This window comes from Diachasmimorpha longicaudata, chromosome 15, assembly GCF_034640455.1.
Source record: "Diachasmimorpha longicaudata isolate KC_UGA_2023 chromosome 15, iyDiaLong2, whole genome shotgun sequence".
Taxonomy (NCBI): domain Eukaryota; kingdom Metazoa; phylum Arthropoda; class Insecta; order Hymenoptera; family Braconidae; genus Diachasmimorpha; species Diachasmimorpha longicaudata.
The window spans coordinates 3797845-3819041 of NC_087239.1; the positions used below are offsets into that span (position 1 = coordinate 3797845).

Genomic DNA, 21197 nt, shown 5'->3' on the forward strand with positions numbered 1-21197 from the left:
TTATTCACTGAATTTCTACTTTCTATTTTATACAAATATTATCGCTAGATTGATCTTGATATAAAAAAGAACTCGAAGTTCGGATACGAAACCGCGGAGAATGTTATTGTCGACCTGTTCTCGATGAACTTGAATATGAAATTAAACTTTGAAAACTTGAGGCCCTTTAGTATTTTTAGTTAGTTCCTCTAAGGTAGCGAAGCCGAGCCGTTCGAGAGTATTAAATAAAAGAGAATAAAATAACATTCACACCTTTGAATCATTACAGCTATCCGGATAAAAATGTCAACTATGAAGTGATTAGACACAGAGTGAATAAACAAAAAAGATTAAGACTTCACTGAATCGTTGAAATTATGGTGTGTGGAGGCATGACTGAAGGTCTTCGATGGTAAACCCTTTTAGCAATATTTTATTCCAGATTTTTTAATGACAATCATTTCTGCGGTTCTTGAACTCTTCATAGTAGATAATAAAATGGTAAACAAATCAATTGGTTATCCATACCACCATTGACAATCCAATATACTGGAAATAAGGATCATAATATATCTAATTAGATATATTTTTAATACTTATTTCGAGGACATTTTAACAATTATAAATTCCATAAATGTTATTGGTCACAACTTCATTAACTATTGCTCACAACTTCATTAACTATTAACTAGTCACGAATGTTCATTTCATCAGATTCAGTTCCACTACTCGTTAATAGTTAATGAACCTCATTTGGAATGAAATTATTGAATCAGTGGAGTGACTCGTCCCCACAGGATCCATCAAATATCCCGTCATGTTCCTCTTTCTATGGAACATTACTTTTATTATTCGGTCATAATTTGGTTTTCCATTTCATCTATTTTAAGCTCCGAATTTCACAATAGTACTCACCGCAATACATCAATCAATAGCCCCAGATTTAATCTAGAAACTAATCACCTTTTCTTCGCACGCATTTTTCCCATCCATCGGACCCTTGTTGGATCCCGGTTCCGAAGAAAAATCGTAATTTTGACTGGATTAAGCCATCAATGCTGCGCCGGATGTCTTTAGAAGGTCGAAACTGGCTATCCACCAGGTGATGTAGCGCCCAAAGAAGGTGATAGACCATACAACGTCTGAAGAATACATCGCATGTACGAGAATTCCTCACCCCAACATCAATGGAACTCGCGGGGTTTCTTTTTCCGTTTAAGGCAGTGTGTTGTCGAGCAGCAAAATCAGTTGCTTCGTAAAAGCCGGCAAAAGGTGCCAGTGAAAGGTGTCTTTCCCTCAATAGCATGATTTCTCGGTAGTTTTTGAAGAAATGGAAAATATCAATTCTGTCTGTCTCGGTAAATTTTGGAATCTACTACGAAAAAAGCCCATAAAGATTCGTAATTTTTCTGGAGCCAATAACATTTACCTGAAAGTTCCAGAACGAATACGACGACGAACATAAATTTTTGGAAGCTGAATACTTTTTATAGAAATGGCGGGCAATTTTTGCGTCCCCTGATACGTGAATTCGCAGAAACTGACGGGCTATCCAGTCTTCGGGACTCCTCGGGTACGTTCGGGCGATTCAGGCAGGGAGGGGGGAGCCGATCGTTGGGCCGTTGGCGGGAAATGGTGTGGGATGGGCTAAAACAAGTATTGAAGTCATAATAACAAAAATGGCTGTTCAAATATTCTGACATTTTTCCAAATGTTGTATTTTTTGGCGACTTCTCATTCATTTTCTTCCAACAAAAAAATTATAGCTCATGCCGCTGTCGTCGTCGTGCTTCATCAGCCGAATAATTCACTTTTACACAACTTTACACAGCGGTAAAATTACAATCCTGATTCATAATTATCGTTGAATTAGCCTTCGGAACGCCAATGACGTCTGGAAACGTAATTTTAACGTTTGTGTCCGGTACTTTTTATTGAATATTATCGTCCGTGTGATTAACCTTCCGTAATGTCAGGCCTCTCGTATTTATACCAAAGTGTTTTCACCTTATTCACTAAACCTACGTGGTACCTCATGAAAAATTGACTCGACTCTACGTGACTGTCATTACAGTTGAATCGAATGGCACGAAAACGTCATAGGGTGTCTTCGAAGTGACGTACGATCGAGTGAAATGAAGATGGATAGGTGGTGGGTTAATAAACTATGCGAAACTAGCCACCATCGAGCCTATATTCATATGACGTCACATGAGAATCGATGCAGTGAAACATCCAGCTAGACCCCTGGGGCTGTGACGTCAGAAAGTGACTTATGGTCGGTTGTCAGAGACGTCAATTCCGAAAAAAGTGTATTCTATCGCGCATTGCAGATAGGGACATCGGCGAAGCGTTGGTGAGCCCAATAAATTCAGTTTCCTCTGGGGATTCTTTGGCTAATGTAGGCCAGTGATATAATAGAAAGATGTGAAATAAAAATTGGAACAGTCGAGTTGACGTATCTCACTCAACTTGGTGATGAATGAAATTTTCGATTCTCTTAAAATAAGATACTTTTCCAAATATTCGCTCTCCTATTTTCCCTTTAGTTCCAATGTTTATTTATCAGTTGCTGTATCGCATTTTTATGTGTTGGATATGGGGTATATAAGTGAATATCAAATTCAGTGGATTTAACTTTAACTTTTTGTTTATTCGAAAGGACACGAGGAAGAAACGTCTGTTCTCTACGGATCTCTAGACTAGACTAAAAACTGATCACACAAGCTCAAAGAATATTCATTACCTAAATTAAATAACTCTCTGTTCTTCCTCTTTATGAAATTATTGTTTATGTTTATATAAACATTCGGCCGTCACTTCGTCGTCATCCTCGTTAATTCCTTTATGTAACCGTCATTTATCTTCAAATTAATCCTATAAACTCAACTTAATACTCCAATAATATGGATTAACAAACTATTCATAATCAAAATAAACGTATCAAATTCAAAATGTTCTCAATATCTTTTTCAACATCTCACAAAGGGAAACAATACCGCCCCAATTTCAAGTACCAATGCTAACACCATAACCCGTTTCTCTATTTTTCTATTTCATCGGTGGGAGAGGGCATTTTTCATTTGATACAAACGAAAAAGAAATATAAAATTCACAAAAGTGTATGCAACTGACAATGCAAAGCCCCGGATTACACAGCCGACAAATAGATTGTTCGGGAGGAGAGTGTCGGATTTCGACATTTCGTTGGCATTGTCATGAAAAAAAAAACCGTCCAAATGTTGGTACACAGCTATCACTCTGGGTTGAGTTTGTGTGGACGAATGAGAGGGGTAAAAAAAAAATGGCCATAGATGCTTCGTTGTGTTTTCCACGAATGAATGTGAAAACCCACCAAACAAGATGAACAAGCCACTGAGCTACATGCTCATGTTGACGTTTGTTACATGAGACTCGCGAGCCAAACATTTCGTCGTGTGGTCTAGTTGTATTCATGACTATTGGCGGGACGAGGGGGTGGATCTCGACGGGGTTAGGGAGGGGAGGGGCGGAGGAGGTGGGGGGATATTTTCAAGGGGTAATAACTAAATTCATAAAAGCTGGTAGCATGTTTTTTGTGGCTTTCGGCATGGCACCTTGTTGAATCGATGGTAAACTCAGGCAATAAGGGAGAAAAAGGGCCACATCGGGGCTTACGCCACTCGCGTGACGAGCCAATTGGGTTTTGAATGTGTACCAGAGGATTGTGGGGATTTTTGGTTGATGGAGTTTTTGTAAGGGGTGAGAATAATACAACTATTTTTAGGGTAAATATTAGGTTGAAATGACGATTGTGAATGGTGTATCCTTGACATGGGGGGAATTTCGTTTGGGACAGAGAGGTTTTTAATGATTTGGAAATAGGGGATTTTAATCGAACGGGTTTTTTTGATCCCAGTGTTGATACTGAAAATTTGAGGGGCTTAAATGGAAATTTCTGGTGGATTTTTCACGAAAATCCTCAAAATCCGACCAGAACTCGCGAGAAAATTTAGGGAACAACATTTTGTTGTTTCACAAGTGAGCGATTGCAATATTTTTCCAATTTTCATATCGACTTTTTGTAGAAAATACCTCTCTTTGTAGACTAACTCCATTCAGAATCGCAGGAAAATCGTTGACAATTTTACCGCGCGAAAAATAAAATTGTGACAAAAAAAAATTCCAATTTTTATTTTCACCAATTTTTTTCCCCCAACACGTTCATAAAATAATATCTTATACTTCATAACGAAATAAAATACCGGGAAAAGAGGGTCAAAGTCAGTATTTTATGAATCGAAATTTTTTTTACCGGCATAATTTCTCTAATCACTCCCTGTTTTCAACCGACGAAAAACATCATATCTATGTGCATTTTCTCCATAAATTAAATTAACGTGACTCCGAATAAAATCACCCTTTTATCGTATATGAATTTCAAAATGCGCTAGCACGAATAACTACAACCAGCAAAAACATGTCCCCCTAATCTGTATCGCAGCAGGGTTGTCATGAGGGAATTAAAACCGGAAAAGTTGTGTACGCTTTTGGGGAGGGGAAGAGAAAACAGTAATAAGGGGAGTAAACCCCTTTCCATCAAACGGCGAAGAAAAATTAGGGCAACGTTCGAGATAATAGTCACTGGGTTGACGATGTATTTATCATCGCGATAATACTTTTGGCATATTCGTGGAGGAGTGGTTTGATGTCTAAGAGTTTTGAAGTTGATGGTTCGTAATGAGGTAGGGGAAAATTAAGCGGAATCCCATCAATCTCAGGATATTAAATTCTCCTTCAGTGAGCTTTCATTTGGAAATTTTACGGAAAATTAATATATCGATTGCGTCATTCCAGATTAATGATTCACATTTTTTTTCATTTGTTTAACGTGATGTTACCCCCACACTGAGTCATTTACAATGTAATTAATGTTACGCTAGTTATTATACATTTTTCCTCCATCTTCCGATTCGACTCGCTTGTCAATTCGTTTTTTCGAATATTTACAAATAAATTTTGTCTATTTTTTTATCAGTTGTATCTGCCAATTTTTTTAACATCAAATAGTTCAATATGAAATGATTTGTATTGTCAAACGAGTCGAATATTTCATAAGAAAAAATCATTCCATAAAAAATAATTTTTTTAAGCGGTACAAAAAGGCCTGTGACGTCACTTCACCGGAAGCCGAAATTTTCGTATGGCGTCACTCAGTGGTTTAGTACATCTGCTGGAATGTAGGACAATCTATACATTCATTTGGTCCAGAAATGCCGGAAATACCGGATCGAGTGATGAAACATCCTCATAAATATTGTTGTGTACCAGGATGAAAAAATACAACAGTGAGAATTGCGCAACCACGATTTTTGACACTCTGACACAGATACGAACCCATAAAGTCCACCAACATACCCGACATCTACGATTTATAAATTTATCCCAGCACGAGTTTTGCAAGTTATTTTCCAGGGGAAAATTTATGTGACACAACCGATACCTTTTTTCATTCACTTTTAGTCGTTATTGCAAACAGAATCTGATCAATTTATTCGGTTGAATGTCCCCTACTACGAGAGAGTAGGGCAAGTCAGCAGTTCCCTTAGTGGTCGCAAGGACTTCCCATCAAGAACGACTTTCTAGAACTTTCCGAGGACGGAAAGTACTCACTTGCCTCCGCCCTTCAAACGTCATTACGAAAACAAACCTTTGCGGTTATGGTTTTCGAAATTCCCGCCTCACAAACATTCTAACGTCCACCCCAGCGCCTCCCGCGGCACCTGCGCGTACCTCAGCAGGGAGTGTTATAAAGTTAATTCCCGCTCATGCCACCAACCTGGACAGCGTCACCCGGAGAAGACAACTGGGTCCCTGCCCAAGGCCCCCGTCTCCGACAACGAGGATCGGTTAGTCCCATTCATACTCTCACTCTTCCTCGAAGTCGCCGCTTCCACTAGCCACGTAAACAGTCACACACTTCAGCCACATGCGCTCTCTACAAAATCCTGCGACCGTTCCCGACGACTCCCTAGACGACACAAGACCTTCTGCCGCCCGGGGCCATTGACAATTCCCGATTATTTCCACTTCGCACTTCCGCGATGCTGCATATATCGGACAGTCCATGATGTGTTCCCCTGTGTCTTCCGCAGACCCTTGAGTCGGCAAGGAACCGGTTTTGAAGATAGGATCGGAACAGCCTGTGCCCCATCACCACCTGCCAGATGCAGTGGTCGCACTCACTGCGTTATTATGAAAACAACTTTGCCAGGTTATGGTTTTCGGAAAAATCGCATCGCCTATTGATCTCCTCAACTCAATCCAGTGATCGCAGACGATCCACTTCGCGTTCAGCTGTACGACCACAACACAACCGTCAGCCCGACAAAATCATATCACGATCATCATTCGTTCTACACCGGCCAGACTAGAATCGATCGTCAATCATTGCTGACCTTCATGCATGAGACTTTCTCTTCATTCGTCAATGTCCTCGAGGCGGGAAATTCAAATAGGACGCGCGGAGGGCGCATTCGGTTTCGTCAGAATAAAAACAGCAACGCATCCGGCGAAAATTGGAACTTCCTTTCCCCTCCCTCGGGAATTATCCTGACCCGATTTACCCCTAATGACTCAACATTCAAACAGACCAGTCAGTGAAGACCGCATTGTCACGATTGATTACAGTGTCAACGTACATGAGATGAAATTGATGCAGGTTGACGTGAGCTGTGTGGTCTAGACTATTATGCTGGAATATTGACTCAACCGATACAATGATCAACATAAGCACGGATGAGGTAGACAGGCATTACCCTCTGGCGTATGTTATATACCCGTATCCTGTTATTCTGTAATAGTCGAACAGTGTCTTGGAGGTCGTCACGAAACATGGATGGGTAGACGTGACGTACCAAAACCCGAGACAACTTCACTCTGGCCGATGGGTGGAGATGTGGGTGAGGAGGATGAGAGAAGTGGCACTCCAGTGTACAGTCATCCTGAGGAATGGAGAAAGCAATCATTTATCCTGGTGAGATAAAATCTCGTCCCAGTTGTTCCGGGGAGTATCCCACCGCGACCCCTGGAAATACATACGTTCGTGGAATAGGACGGTGGTTCGTGGTATCTCGTCATTGCTTCCCGTCTCAGAGACAATCTCAAAATATCATCGTCAAGACAATGACTTTTCGTCTGTTTGCCGAAGGGGATTCTGGGTATTTCCAGGTCTGAGTAGATCTGCGATGAATATCTGTACCTGATTTGATGCTTTTAATGGCCTTCACTGGAGAAAAATTGTTGCTGAGAAATGAGGAGCATTAAAACAACGTGCGGAAGTTTTTGGGAATGAAAAGTTGGGGGAAAGATCGGGGAGGACTTGCGTAAAAAAATGTTTTACTGTCAAAGATTTTGCAGAAATCTTCCCAAGAATTACTGAAAGATCTTTGGAAGATCTTCCTAGTGGAAGACAATTGTTATTTTTTTATAGAAATTTGAGAATTCAAATAGCTTTTCACTCTTCAGATGAAATGCAAAGTATTTTCCTGGGAAATTCTGACAAATTTATTATGCAAAAATATTCATCAGTTTGTTCATTCCAAAATTTTTATTTTCAAGTTGATCGTTCGCTAGTAATTTCTGGAATTCCAACGGCCATTGCACATAATAGCAATTTTCAAATAATTGACACGGAAACTTTCCCATTAAATTCAATTCCAAGAGATTCACATAAATTTGAAAACGATTTTAATTGTTAAATTAAATTAAAATTTCGTGTGACTAAATTGACACGAAATTATTTCACATTAGAATTTGTTTTGGTATTTAACGTCAGTTTATGCCAGACTCCATTAATCCTATAATTTAAATAGCATCGTAGAAGTTTCACGAATGGAGTCATTTCATCAGATTGATTATACCCCTTCACCCCTAACGAGATTTCAACGACTGATTATCCATGATGAACGCACTTCCGCAATCGCAGTCTCCAGTGGAGCGCGCGCAAGCCCATCGAGTGGTTATTGTCGAAGGGAGGAATTATTCGACCACGAGCTTTTGGTAGTACCACCCCCTGGCTTGAATTCTCTATATACATGTCGTGGTACTGGGCGTTGGCGTGTCAAACACCCGACATCGGCCCTTCTGATAAACTTTACCGAGTCATAATCCACATCGTAAAACCCCAGGACTAAATTTCATAAGAGGTTCTGTGTACATTAGGGCTATTCCATTTCTTTTAATTAAAATTAATGATTCGTCATTTATTCCAGACTCTGTTGTTCCCCGAAAGGTCGAATTTTTGGGTGATATAATCTTTACGAGCTCAGGGATAATGAAATTTTTATGGGGATTTTTTAGCAATTTTTTGATTAGAAATGGGGGAACATCGTTGATATAAGGAGGGGTTGATTGGGGCTGGAAGGGATGAGAATTTTCATATTTTGACAGAAGGGAAAGAGCCTATTACGGGGAGGGAATTTTTTTATAAAAATTAGTCTATGGATCGATGAAAATTTCAAATGAGTCATCGATACTTCATTTCAATTTTGAAATTTGACAAAAACTAAATATTTCTATTTTTTATTTAGAATTATTTCGCTTTTCTCGGGAGACTAATCCTTGTCTGGATCGTTATAGTCTTTATTAATGTAATAGTGCACCCAATAGTTATTAATAATCATTTGATTTTCGAAACAGTGATCGTAAGATTATTTTTATTGATTTTTATGGATTTCCTGAAATTAATTCTTCGTGTAATTGCCTGAAATCGATTCTCAAGTGATTATATCGTGTTGATTAGTCATTCGTGATTTGTTAAGAATTTTACAATTCGAAATAACAAGCATTAGTCTTAACTAGAGACTGACAACTAGAGACAAGGGAAAACTATCTCAAAAACAACAAAACAGTTTGATGGCCAGAAAGGTCCACAGTCCTTCGTAGAAAATCTTTTATATGACCCTCAAAGCTGGATTCAAACATCCAAAAAGAGAAATGCTTAACAAATTGAATTCAAAACTAACAAATCATTAAATCAAAATTAAACAAAAATTCTCGTAATACAAATTAGAAAGAGTGAAAATGTATCGCAAGAATCAAAGAAAATGTCTTCCTGTGATTTAATTTCCGTGATATTTTGATATCTGAGACTTCTTTGTGACTCCGATAAATTAAAGTTTAACCCTCAAACGCCTGAATGTCAACACTGTTTGACATGCGTGTGGGGTATCACTTACGACTGCGGTACTATGTAAACACGACGTCTGCGATAACATTCTTTAAGGTTAACGAGAGGTACAGTTTATGTTTGACTAACTCAGTTATGACATTGGATTATGTCAGCTGGAAGTGAATCTACAAGAACAGATATTTGCATTGAACCGACGACTTTTTAATGCTGGGTCATCACCATTTAATTTGAATAATCGTTCACTTCGATTTTTTAAAAATGATATCGCCCTTTTTTTATTATTTAACGTATCAACATCTGAATATTAGATTTATTTTTACTGTCGACCGAATGCTTATGACTTAAACAACTCAACACGTGGACAACCCAATAGACAAAAGGTCCTTATCATTGGGTCAGACCTCTCACTCTGGACAAACCTAGTGCCAGAGACACTCGAACCGTCTCTCGAGTAAACCACATCGGATTATCAATTCAGCTAGAATTATATCGAGTCTTTCACTAAAACGTATTTGTTAAAAACTAAATAAATATCGTCTCCTAATTAAGTAGCGAAGGATATTTATTTGTTGCTATATATTTGCAGACAGTTTAACTTCCAAATGCGTTCGTCCTAAAAAAACCGAAGCAGATCTTCGAATAAACAATTCATTCTAAAAACAAAAAATTAATGAAACGAAAAATTTTGTAATCCACGAGACAAATAGATGTTCCATAACTTCTTATATGAATTCTCCTCCCCCACATTGTTGAAATACGGGTGAAATATCCTGAGCATTCGTCACTCAATTCATGCGAAAAAAGTTTGATCTATCGGACCCTTCCGGACAATTAATAATGATCAGAAGAATGATAGAAACAGTATGATGACACATTCAATAAAACCGGAATAGTAATATCCTCCCTTGAATATCAACTACCAACTTTCATGAAGAATGATTCGTGAAAAGGCAGCAAGAAATGTCTAGCTGATATGAGAAATAATCGCCCTCAACTCCAACGTTTGCAAACGATTCTCAATTTAAAACTAATTTCAGCAAAAGCATATAATTGGCCTTTGAGAAAGAGCCACGTTGAATAGTAGCAATGTGAATGGCTCTTTGTCACGCCACATTCTCAAACGTTTCGGAATACTTGACTGCCAACAATCACGTCTACATTTCTGGAAATAATAATTCATATTGATCCTGGCAATCGTGTGCATGACTCGAGTCAACCGTCAATGAGAATCAGGGAGAGGATGTGACTTTGATTTCTTCGATTTCAAGGTACCTCTAGACTGATATTCGATTACATTTTTGTCTGGTGCAATTACTCTCGATTGATTTTATACTAAAGTGAAAGTGCATTGACAGAAATGTCTCTGCGAAATTTTGGCGTTCCCGAGTCCACATGTCTAATAAATTAATTAGTTAGACATAATTAATTAATTAATCGACCCTAATTGGATGTCAATACTCTCGTTTGGGCTTCGTTCAGACTTCAGAGTTGATTTGGAACTCAAATGTGAGGTTTGAATGAGCCCTTAAGAGATCAGGACCTTGATTTAAGCCTCCGCGTGTTCCTGAAAATATTCTGGCCCTTCAGGGTCTCGTCAACATTTTGGTCTTCAAGATTTAGGATGGTTTGGGACCCACATCTACGATAAACATTAATTATAATAAAATCGCACTGTAAATGACGAAACAGAATAAATCAACGGAAGTTCATTTAAAGAAAATGTGAGGAAAACGTTTATCTTTCTGTTTTAATTATGTCGAGGAGTCACTTTTCATTGTTTCATCTTGCCCCATCGATCCATTTTGGCACACTCGTCTCTGCGATAGTCGCGAGTTATGAGGCTAAAGTGAGGACTGTCTGGATAAAGTCCATGTGAGGCTCAAAAACTTTGTCCGACGCCCAGATCTTATAATAACATCATAGGCCTCTCGTGGGGACTCAGTTTCAGGCCCAATCGATGACAAATACGTCTCGCCGTTTCATGACAGAAAATGTTGTTGACTCGAATTTGAATTTTCCGGATGGGCTTTGGGGATGATCTCCTTGTCTAATTTTAAATTCTCAATTCGGAAGTTGCGTCAATTTTTTTTAAACATTTGAAGGAATTAATTGGTGTATTTTGTTAAAAATTAATCGTCTGTCCATAATTGTGTTCAGCCATGTCAGCATTTTATAATTTTTCTCCGAACAGTACCGAAATGTTTACAACCGTTTGAATAAACAGAACCAGAGAAGGAATAGAAAGAAATTAATAAACAACGGCCTTTTGTCAAATAGGTCCAGACTGTAAACAATTTGGTCACTAAGAGTCAGTTACTCTGGAGACATCACCGGAAAAGATATATTTTATAAATATATACTTCATAGTCAAATCGTTTTGACATTATCTAGATAATCGCTCTCCACAATCCAATAAATCTCATTTCATTAAATTCCATTCATACTATAATTAACTATCGTTGTTCCGGAAAAGTGTACCTCCTAAGACGATAAAGCCATGAAGAAATGAATCCGGAAATATTGCGCTGCAGCGGGTAATAAAATTGAGTCAAGAACCGGGTGAATCTCGAAATGAATGAGTTTACAGTCAAGCACATGACGGAGGAGTCTAAACGCGAGAGTGGATGTTTGCAAACCGATAAATGTCGCCGAGAGTTATACGCCAGAGACAGAAAGAAATGAAAAAGCACAATCTTATTATTCTCGCGATAAACTGCGAGGCGGGACAAAGGGAGGTAAACGCAGGAGGCAATAACGTGCACGAGAGTCGCTGAGGTTGTAAGAAATACGTACAAAGTCAGTGGAACCTGTCAAAAAAAAAAAAAAAAAAAAAAAAAACTACGCAGCGAAGAGATTGGCCGACTCCGGGACGCAAAGAAATGGAGAATCTAACGAGAGTGAACAGACAAAAACTGGAGAAGGAGAATATTTTGCTAGTGCGTGCCGCCTTTGTGATTGTACAAGTAAACTTTTTTTTTTTCTCCATCTTTTTTTCCCCAACTCTCACGTAATATTTTTTTTTTCTTTCGCTCGTGTACCAACATTACACATTGATGATGTGACTGCTTTATACTTAAACGCAATTATGTGGACGTTGGAGACAGACTGTCTGCCGCTACATTACGAGAAAAAAAAAAAGAACATGCATCGGTGAACGTTTTCCACTGCCACTTGGCTTCTAACTGAGGGGGAATACTCGTACACGCCAGACCACGCAGTCAGACATGTCGCGACAGAAAAGTCCCGCACGCCTCTACTCGCGTGGCAGTTACACACACTAATGACTCGGTCGTTGCTTTGCCGAGTTATTTTCATGTACTGCCGGTGAATTTTTTTTTTTTTTTTTTTTTTATGCCACGACACATGCGAAAATCATGAAGGGAAAATTGAAACGAATTTGCAAATTAATGGAGGACTTCGTGGTCGGGGACTTCGTCATTTGATTTTCTTTCATTATTGCTCATTAGTTTTTTTTTTTTTTTTTTTTTTTTTTTTTTTTCAAGTTTAAAGTGATGTAGCCCATGTAGGGGGTTATTTACACTCTCATTAACGTTAGACTAACTATTTTACATATTTCCCTTATGGCCTAATTCGATTTGGATTCGCAAAATGCAGTCTTTACCACTTCGCAAAAAATCTCGATGAAGTTGAAAAAAATTCTCAATATGGCGTGATTAACGCTCCCAGTATTTAGCATTCGCTAGCTATTTTCGGTCGTTTACGCACCACTATTCTCCCCACTAATTAAAAAGAACATTCCATACCAACCACCATTAAACAAATAAACGCCCTTTCTTTCATGAATTATCACCCATTTCGTTATTATTTTTACGCATGAATTATTGCTCGTGCCCCAGGATAACGACTCACGCATCAGCAAGTAATTTTCGCTTATACAGTTGTTATATATCGAAAGTAAAGAGGGGTCCAGGGGCGAGAGGAGACAGGGAAAATAATTTTCACCCGCAGTAGATCATACTTTAGCCTGAAAGAGAGTAAAAGTGCGAAAAGGGGGGGGGGTCGGACAGAGGGAAAAGTACGGAATATGGTATAAGAGCCCTGAAATAGCAGGTGCATTAGGTACAGGGCTGTATGTATGAGCCCCCAAGAGAAATCATGAGGTCTTACCCTCGACATCCGTTCTCTTGGCACTGCCGAATAGGGATGCCACCCCTCTTTCTAATAAATCCTAATACTAAATCATCACATATTACTCATATCTTTTTGTTTTTCGGCGGCCGATGACCTTGAGATTTTCGCAAGTTTACGAGTATTACGATGACCAACGAGGAATTACTCTAGTAGGGGATGAGGGTAAAACGGGCCAGGGCTGACCCACTGCTGACAACCTAGGCCCAACACTCGGCCGGCCCTGGGCCGACATTCACCCGCTTCATGTCCGGGGAATCCTACCTGAGAATGCGGAGAGAAATAGTCGGTAAAAAGTACTAGAAACGAAACGTAAAAATTACGTATCGAAATGTAGTTCGCAAGCGAAGGAAACATCGATACTATCGATATCTCGATAGTCTGTCACGCGACTCCTCATTGGTTGACAGATGTCTGAAGCAGCTAATTTGAATTCAGAAGCCATTTAGTTTGGATTTTTTTACATAATTAGAACGCGTGATCGGTTTCGTTCAATGAAAATTATGAATCGGAGCGGAAAGTTTACGTTACCGTACCGTTAACTTTACGTACAGTTCCGTAAAAATGATTCATTTGTCCCACGATCCAAAGGGCTGGGGGATTTTAGGTTCCTGCTAATTTCCGTTTTAATTTAATTTGAACGTTTCCTGTCACATCACACAATGCGCTTTCCCGCCAACAGCCCCAACGATCCCCCCACTCAGAGAACCCGACGATACCCGATGAGTCACGAGTCCCGTCTGCTCATGAAAATTTCCGTATGGTAGGACATAAAAATCACTCGCCAGTTCCTTAATTAAAAAGTATTCAGGTCCCAGGAATTTTTACATTCGATGCGGTAATAATTGCAGAACTTTCCGTTAAATTTCCATTCGGAAAATTACGTATTACGCGGCCGACCCGAACCCTTCCCGACGGTTCCACAATCATTCCCTTCTGTTCCCACAAAAATTACCAAGAAACTACCCGTTTTCAGTCTACCTGACATTTCCGTCATTTTTCCGACAATTTCCCTCCGTTCTCTACAATTCCACACAAACCTACAAATTTCTCCTCGCTCTATCCAAGAATAATTCCTCTACCAACATGAAATTATTCTCCCATCATCAAATATCGTACCCTAACCCGTAATTTTTCCCTTTTCATCCCATAATTTTTCCAATACCCCAAATCACCCGAATTTTCCCAATTACCCCACGCAAAACTCCACTTCACGTGCATTATTTCCCAAAGAATTCGTCCACCGAAATTTAAAAACTCGAAATTACCCCACGGCCCAGAGATTTTTCAGTAAAAGTGAGCAGTGGCGCATTAACACTCAACTGTCGACGTTAAAAATATCGCAATTATGGTGGCTCCTCGCGCAGACAGAACTTGCGGCGGCATTTATTTGCATATGAGAACGACGGTACCGCGGATTTTGATACGCGACAGAGAGAGATATGTGAAACAAAATGTCGGTATATGTGGCACGTGCTGGGGGAGGACAGATAGTGAGCAAGAGGGAGAAAGACTGAGGGGGTGGAGGGTGGAAAAGGGAGGGGGGCCTGAGGCTTTAATGCTCATGCATCATGCATATTCAAAACCCCACTCGGTACAGCTGTACGCGGAAGCTAAATCCCAACGCATCTCCACCGGTCTCCCTTATTGAAAATCAAAATTCAAGTGAATTAGTTGGTCGCGTTATGGTCCTTCTGCTTTACTCTCGACTTTCGCCAAATCCCGGAGGTTTTCACCAACGGGATGAACATTTTTTTTGTCGTCTTAATGAAAATGGTATTAATCAAATTACTTCAGCTCTGCATGCGTTATAATACATGAGAGGAAATTCCGGTGGAGTAATGAGAGGAGGAAAAAGGAGAAGGAAAATTCTGATCTCTTGTGATCTGGAGACGAGAAGGTGTTGGAGGAGATGAGATCAATTCAAATGATCCTGGGGGGGGGATTTGGGTCAGGAAGTGGGAGGTGGGATCAGCGGTTGATCGGAATGTCGTCAGGTTTCTTGTGATCAGGTGGAACTTGATTGGGAGTTGGTTTTTTATTTTAATTTATGTCGAGTGATCTCCGGAGGTGTTTCATTTTTGGTGGTTTGAGGATTTTGGTTTTTGGTATATTTGTGGATATGGCAGAAACCAAAATCTAAAACTTGGGATTCAGCGAAACGTTTTTGGAAATACTGATCATTTTTTATATTTTTTTCACATTTTTTTTGGGAATTTGAATCGATTTAATGAATTAATCCTTAATTATCAGCTCATTAGGATATTTTCTATTTCCCGGTATCAATCCTAACCTTGGTGAGTGTCGCATCATCCAAACAGGATCAAATGATTTCACCAAATTCTAATAAAATTGATGCCATCAAATTCTAATGAAAAACGTCGTTACACAATTGAGAAACCTGAGCACCTGATCCAATGATTTAATCACTTGTTCATCCGGTTTATGTGACCCTGATCTGCCTTCCGGTTCCTCTCCTAATAATTCCAAAAACCTAATACTCCAATCTAATACCATCGCAATCAAACGGCATGTAAACAACAGAATATCATTTCCCTCCCGACCGAAAAGCTCGACGTTTGATGACATATCCTCACAGCGCAATACCCGAATGAACAAACACCGATGAATCTCCCCGGGTACTAAACACCGTAAGACAGCTAAATATCTCATAAAAAACAAGATGATTTTTTACCTACCAAGACGTTCCTTTGACTCCCGCTCTGCTAATCGCACTCACTATTTGCCCCGGCTTTTATTTACGAGCGTCTGACAAGCCCGCCTAAAGCCCGTGGCAAAATGTGCTTCTTCAGCAAACTCATCGTCGATTACCCATCTCTGTGTACGAGGCAAGCGTGAAAAGGAAAGGTATCATCCTGATGATATCCCCCAGGAAGAAGTCCTGATGTGTTATTGTAAAAATAAAACATACCAGAAAGATCAATACACCAAACTCCAGACAGATCAACGAAACTCTCGAGATATATGAATTACTTACGAGTCCGGATGTGCCTGCTCCACTTGTCTCTCCAATACAGTTCAAATGTCAACCATAATTGCTCCAGAAGTGCAGTCGCGTGACTAGTGGTTTTCCAAACTATTGACAGTTGCTTAACCTTTTCATCCTCTCTGCCTCTATTTTTGTAACTGTTACGGACAGGAAATTGTTGATTCGAAATTGATAGTATCTCAGCGATGTGTATGGAATTGTCAGATAAGTGGGATTATCCGTTCGATGAATATCGTCCCAGAAATACTGACGGAAAAAAACTTGAGCTTCGCCAAAAAAACCGTACCTTCCACATGACAATATTTGATGGAGTGGAACAGATTTATCAGCAGGGGGCTGACCCTCTGATCATCCCCTCAACGTGTAATCATTAAATCCCAAATTGTCATCCGAATCTCCCTGAGTCTCTCTGACCTAGAGCATCGAATCTTCTATTTAAAGATCGTCTCGTTCCTCGCCCGGAAGAATTCAAATTCCCAGCAGCTGAGTAAGCTTTCTCCGGGGCGCGTAGTGCTTGTCAAAGAAATTTAAGGTGCTTATTTATTTTGACGTTTGATAAATACCAGCAATTAAGACCGGCAAAGGCTGCCCCCACTGGGAATCATGAAACTCCATCGTAGCTTAAACTGGCAAACGAGTGAGATACAATACATTCTGCGCTGATGTTGGAAAGGGATGTTCAATCCAATAAGAAGATTCTCCATGGAGGGAAGAGCCTCGGGTTTTCCCTCGTTCTTATCTACACGTTACCAATACCAGTTGGAAATCTATCTAACTACCGTACCATTTGCCCAGCCCCTCAGACAGAATCTGTCTTAATGCAATAAATGATCTCATTTTGGGCGATAACTGGTTTGATGTATCGCGAACCAAGAAGCTGGAATACACCTTAACAAACCAGCATGCTGCATCGGCAGGACTGAGGGGGTGAGAGAGGGATGCTTTCACGATGGGTTAACATCACCTTTTCCCACTCAACTATGAACCCAAAGTTTATTCCCCGCATGCCTCCCACGAAGGCATTCTATCCTCGCACGAGAGTGGAGATCTGCCTGCTTGGGTTACCGATAAGACTTTGGTAACTAAACTCTATCTTCTCACTTCTTGGTTAAGTTTATCTGCTTCTTTTTATTTTGTTGCACGATTACATTATCGAGATGGATACGATGGCTGCGTACAACTTTCTCGAGGTGATTCACTATTTTGCGTCTGTCGGTGGAGCTCAACACGAGTTGTTTATTTGATGGGGAATATTAACTCCTGGGGGAACTGCGAAAATTGGTCGCGGTTTTGGGCTTTGAGACATTTTTGGTTTTTATTTAAGGGGCTTAAATCATTAGGCTTGCACTGATGTGGTGAGAAAAGGTATATTTCATGTACATATTTACAAATAGCAAGATCCATTTCTATGTATTAGGTTCAGTTGTAATAAGAAATGAATCTTATTATTTTAATTATCTGAATTATTGTGCTGGGGGGACCCGCATATCAGGCGGAGGAGACACGCCCTCTGCTATAAGTTTCTTCATTAATTCATCACTGTTATGTGTAACTTTGAGACAGTGAAGCTCAAAAATGTCTCATTGATGTGGTTCATGATAAAATCATGAAAGAAATGTTTATGATTCATTTTATAAAATGTAACTCTTCCTTTTCTTTATTTGTACAGCGTGAGGGGGGAGGGGCGAAGCCCCCCTCGACTCGGATCGCCATCTGTGATCCTCGTCTTCGGCTTGGCATGCCTCGTGCAGCAAACTTCACACTCCGCCGCTTCACGAACCGCCGCTTATCGCCCTCATGACATAATGTACGATTTCTGCACTTGGGAAACTCGATTGTAGATAATACTTTATCACTTTCTCTCGGCTGCAGAGTTCAAGTGCTTTAATCCTAATGAAAGGAGATAAATATATCATTCGAGATATCATAGTTTCTTTCAAACACGTGCTTGGAAAAGTTCCTTTTCGATTACGGAATTCGTTTTTCGGTCACAACAGCTGACTTTTCAATCACGTCTTAAGGTTCGCAACTCCATAAACTTAGTCGTTGAACTGTCAAACAATCTCGTGTCGTTTCCCTTCCGCAATGCGTATCTAAAATATCAGTTCCGTCATGTCAAACGTATTGCGTCAGTCGTCCTCCTCATCGACCAAAAATTGGTAAATGACAAAAGGATAGTTAGGACAGCCCATTCGACCTCGAATTTGCAGTCAATGATTTCTCCCATGTGAATCCCCCAATCCTGGAAATGTCCCCAAGGACAAAGGAATCAGCTGCCAGAAGAACCACCAGATCTGTCAAATCAAAAGTTCAATGACTTTTCCATCCACTTACTTCAACCCATAGCATACGTTACACGTGTGGACGACGGGGAAGTTCAACCTGATGTGCTAGTGTTCCCCTCTTTCCGCACTTGTACCGTAATGTACCATCATAGTGTTCCTTCTTATGTTGATGCGTCAGTTTTAGGTGTAATTTTACGTTGTTTCACTCGAAAATAGAGAATATCCGGGAAGTTTAGCTGAGGCAGATGAGGGAGCGTATCCTGAGGGTCTAGGTCGACCATAGGGATCGGGGGACTGTACCGAGCTTCGAGTCGTATATCAGGACGAGAAAGCGCCAACGCAAACCGGCCGGTATTCGGGTACAGAAGGGGGAGTTTTAACGGCTCCCACAAGGGCTGCCAGTTACCTCGGTCCGATGCCTACCCTCACGATATGTCCGTCCCTGGAATAAAGATGGCCGGGGGGTTATACCGTCCATGGAGAGAGAATTCTCTCCCTTCATCCCCTCTACTGATTCTCTGGGGGAATGGGAAAAGGGTACGTTATACTATGTTGAGAATGGGATTTTGCTGCAAGCTTATACAACTCTAAAGAAGGAGAATAAAAGTTTTATTTTTTTTCGAAATTGCCACTCCTTATTCTGGAGAATTAGTGGCCTCGGATTTATTCAGAAAGTTTTATTGCTTTTGTCCCTTAACGTGTGGAGGAAATACATATGGCGGGACAATGGGAAACTCTCGTGGGACGACGACCAATAGGACATTCACAGGGCACAAAGTATTTGTATCACTGCAATGGGTGGGGTATTGCGAGGCTCAATGTGCTTAGAACGTACGATTTATTCGCATTGACGATGGAAAAACCTGATGATGGGGGGGAGCAGGGAGAGATGATGATGAAGAATGAAAATGTGAGGTTTGGATTTGACATCGAAAGATCTTCGGAGGACTCTCTGGTAAGATTGAAAGATTTTTGTTTGGAGATATGATTAGGAGAGAGTTTTTCAAAAATACCTTCCTCAGTCAACTTTAGGAATTAAGATTGTCTTCCGAAGATCATCCGGAGAATTCTTTTGGGTCGTCCGGAAGATCTGAAGAGCTTTCGTGATTCTTCTAAAGTACATATCTTTGGCAGAACGAGAACGAGAACCATTTTGCGTGGAAATTAATAAGATACAGAAGAATCTTTCCCAAATCTTCATTTACTTGGGACAGACACTCATTTTTGGAAATCGTAGATCTTCCATCGAGTTTATCAATTGACAAACTTCATTAGATTTTAGTTATTATAACTGTAAAGCTCCGGACGAAGACTTTGATGTTCCTGATCTTTCCTGCTCTCCCTTAATGATCATTAGTCTGTTCCAAATTTCATCTTTTTGGAAGGAACGATTTCTACGGATTTTTGGATGTTGATAATCATTAACGGAGTTCATTCGAAGTTATAACTACTATGATCACCTTCTAAGAAACCATAATTTACCTAATTCAACCTAAACCTAAGACGGATCGCCCAGAAAACTCATCTGAAGCTGATGAATATTTGGCCAAAATATACTGTTCTGAGTATTAAAGACTCGGTGATTTCTACCTTCGAACCGAAACTTTTTTATCACGTCTTGGGGACTGAGTTTCAACTAAATAACGTCCTAACATTTCCAGAATTGATTTCATCCTTCGACAGTTGCATTGCAGTCAGAGATGGATAATCATATTGGCTTGATCAGACATACTGATTGATGTAGTTGATGATGAAGAGGCATTTTCCAGGCGAAACTGGTCAAGCCGCAACCCCGATTGAATCGAGAATAGATAACAATATTTGAGTTCTCTCCAGATCAAACCAAACACTTCATTCCTGATCCAGACTTGGTCAAGCTGAAGACCATATTTCCGAATCACCTCTCTAGCTTTATTGACATTTCCACCCGAGAACATCTACGCGAGACCGGGTTCCGGGCTGTATCAGGTTTCCTCACTGATGGTCATGAGCTTCTTTCAATATTGAAAACCCTTGAAATGAGGCATATGCATACAGGGTGTGGCATCCTTCATCAGATTGCTTGTAAACCGTCGGAGTTGATGGATTACGCGGAACATGTACTTTGACGACGTGCACACGTGCGCTGATGGAAGCACAAGTGCCGGGATTATCAATATTAACAGAATTAAAATTACACGAGACGAAAAAAATAATTGAATCTCTAATAAATAACAAAAAAATATCGAATAAATATATCTAATAGGCTTTACCATCGAGGGTTTTCAGTAATGCCTTGATGCCCCATAATTGCAGCAATTTACTGCAATTATTCTCGCTCCGTCAATTCCTAACTATTTTATTACTAATTCCTACGAACTATCTCCCCAAATTCACTGATCCATCGAGCAAACTAAGGAATAACGATGTTATTGTGGAATGAAGGCATTCAAAACAATGTCAGGGGCGTACGACGTAGTGAGGGGTTAGGGGCCTTGTGGTCATCAGGCAATACAATCCAGTGGCGCCGTCTTGCGGTCATTTTTAAAATGTTGAGAATACATATTAGAGAAAATGATTCTTTTCTCAATATTGTTGTTGACAATCGAATATACTTGAATGG

At 40.0% G+C, this 21197-nt stretch overlaps 1 protein-coding gene across 4 annotated transcripts in view; it reads left to right on the plus strand.

Moving 5' to 3' along the window:
* The window catches only part of LOC135169688 (semaphorin-2A), a 189785-nt gene that overhangs the window by 99340 nt on the left and 69248 nt on the right, over positions 1–21197 (plus strand). The window contains exon 1 of one of the 4 annotated variants that reach the window (XM_064134901.1): positions 1325–2582. The exons of the other annotated variants lie outside the window; for them this stretch is intronic. Within the exon in view, the coding sequence (XP_063990971.1) occupies positions 2534–2582 (49 nt within the window). The 5' untranslated portion in view covers positions 1325–2533. Of the gene's footprint in view, positions 1–1324; positions 2583–21197 lie in introns of those variants that run through there. 4 annotated transcript variants of the gene reach the window in all.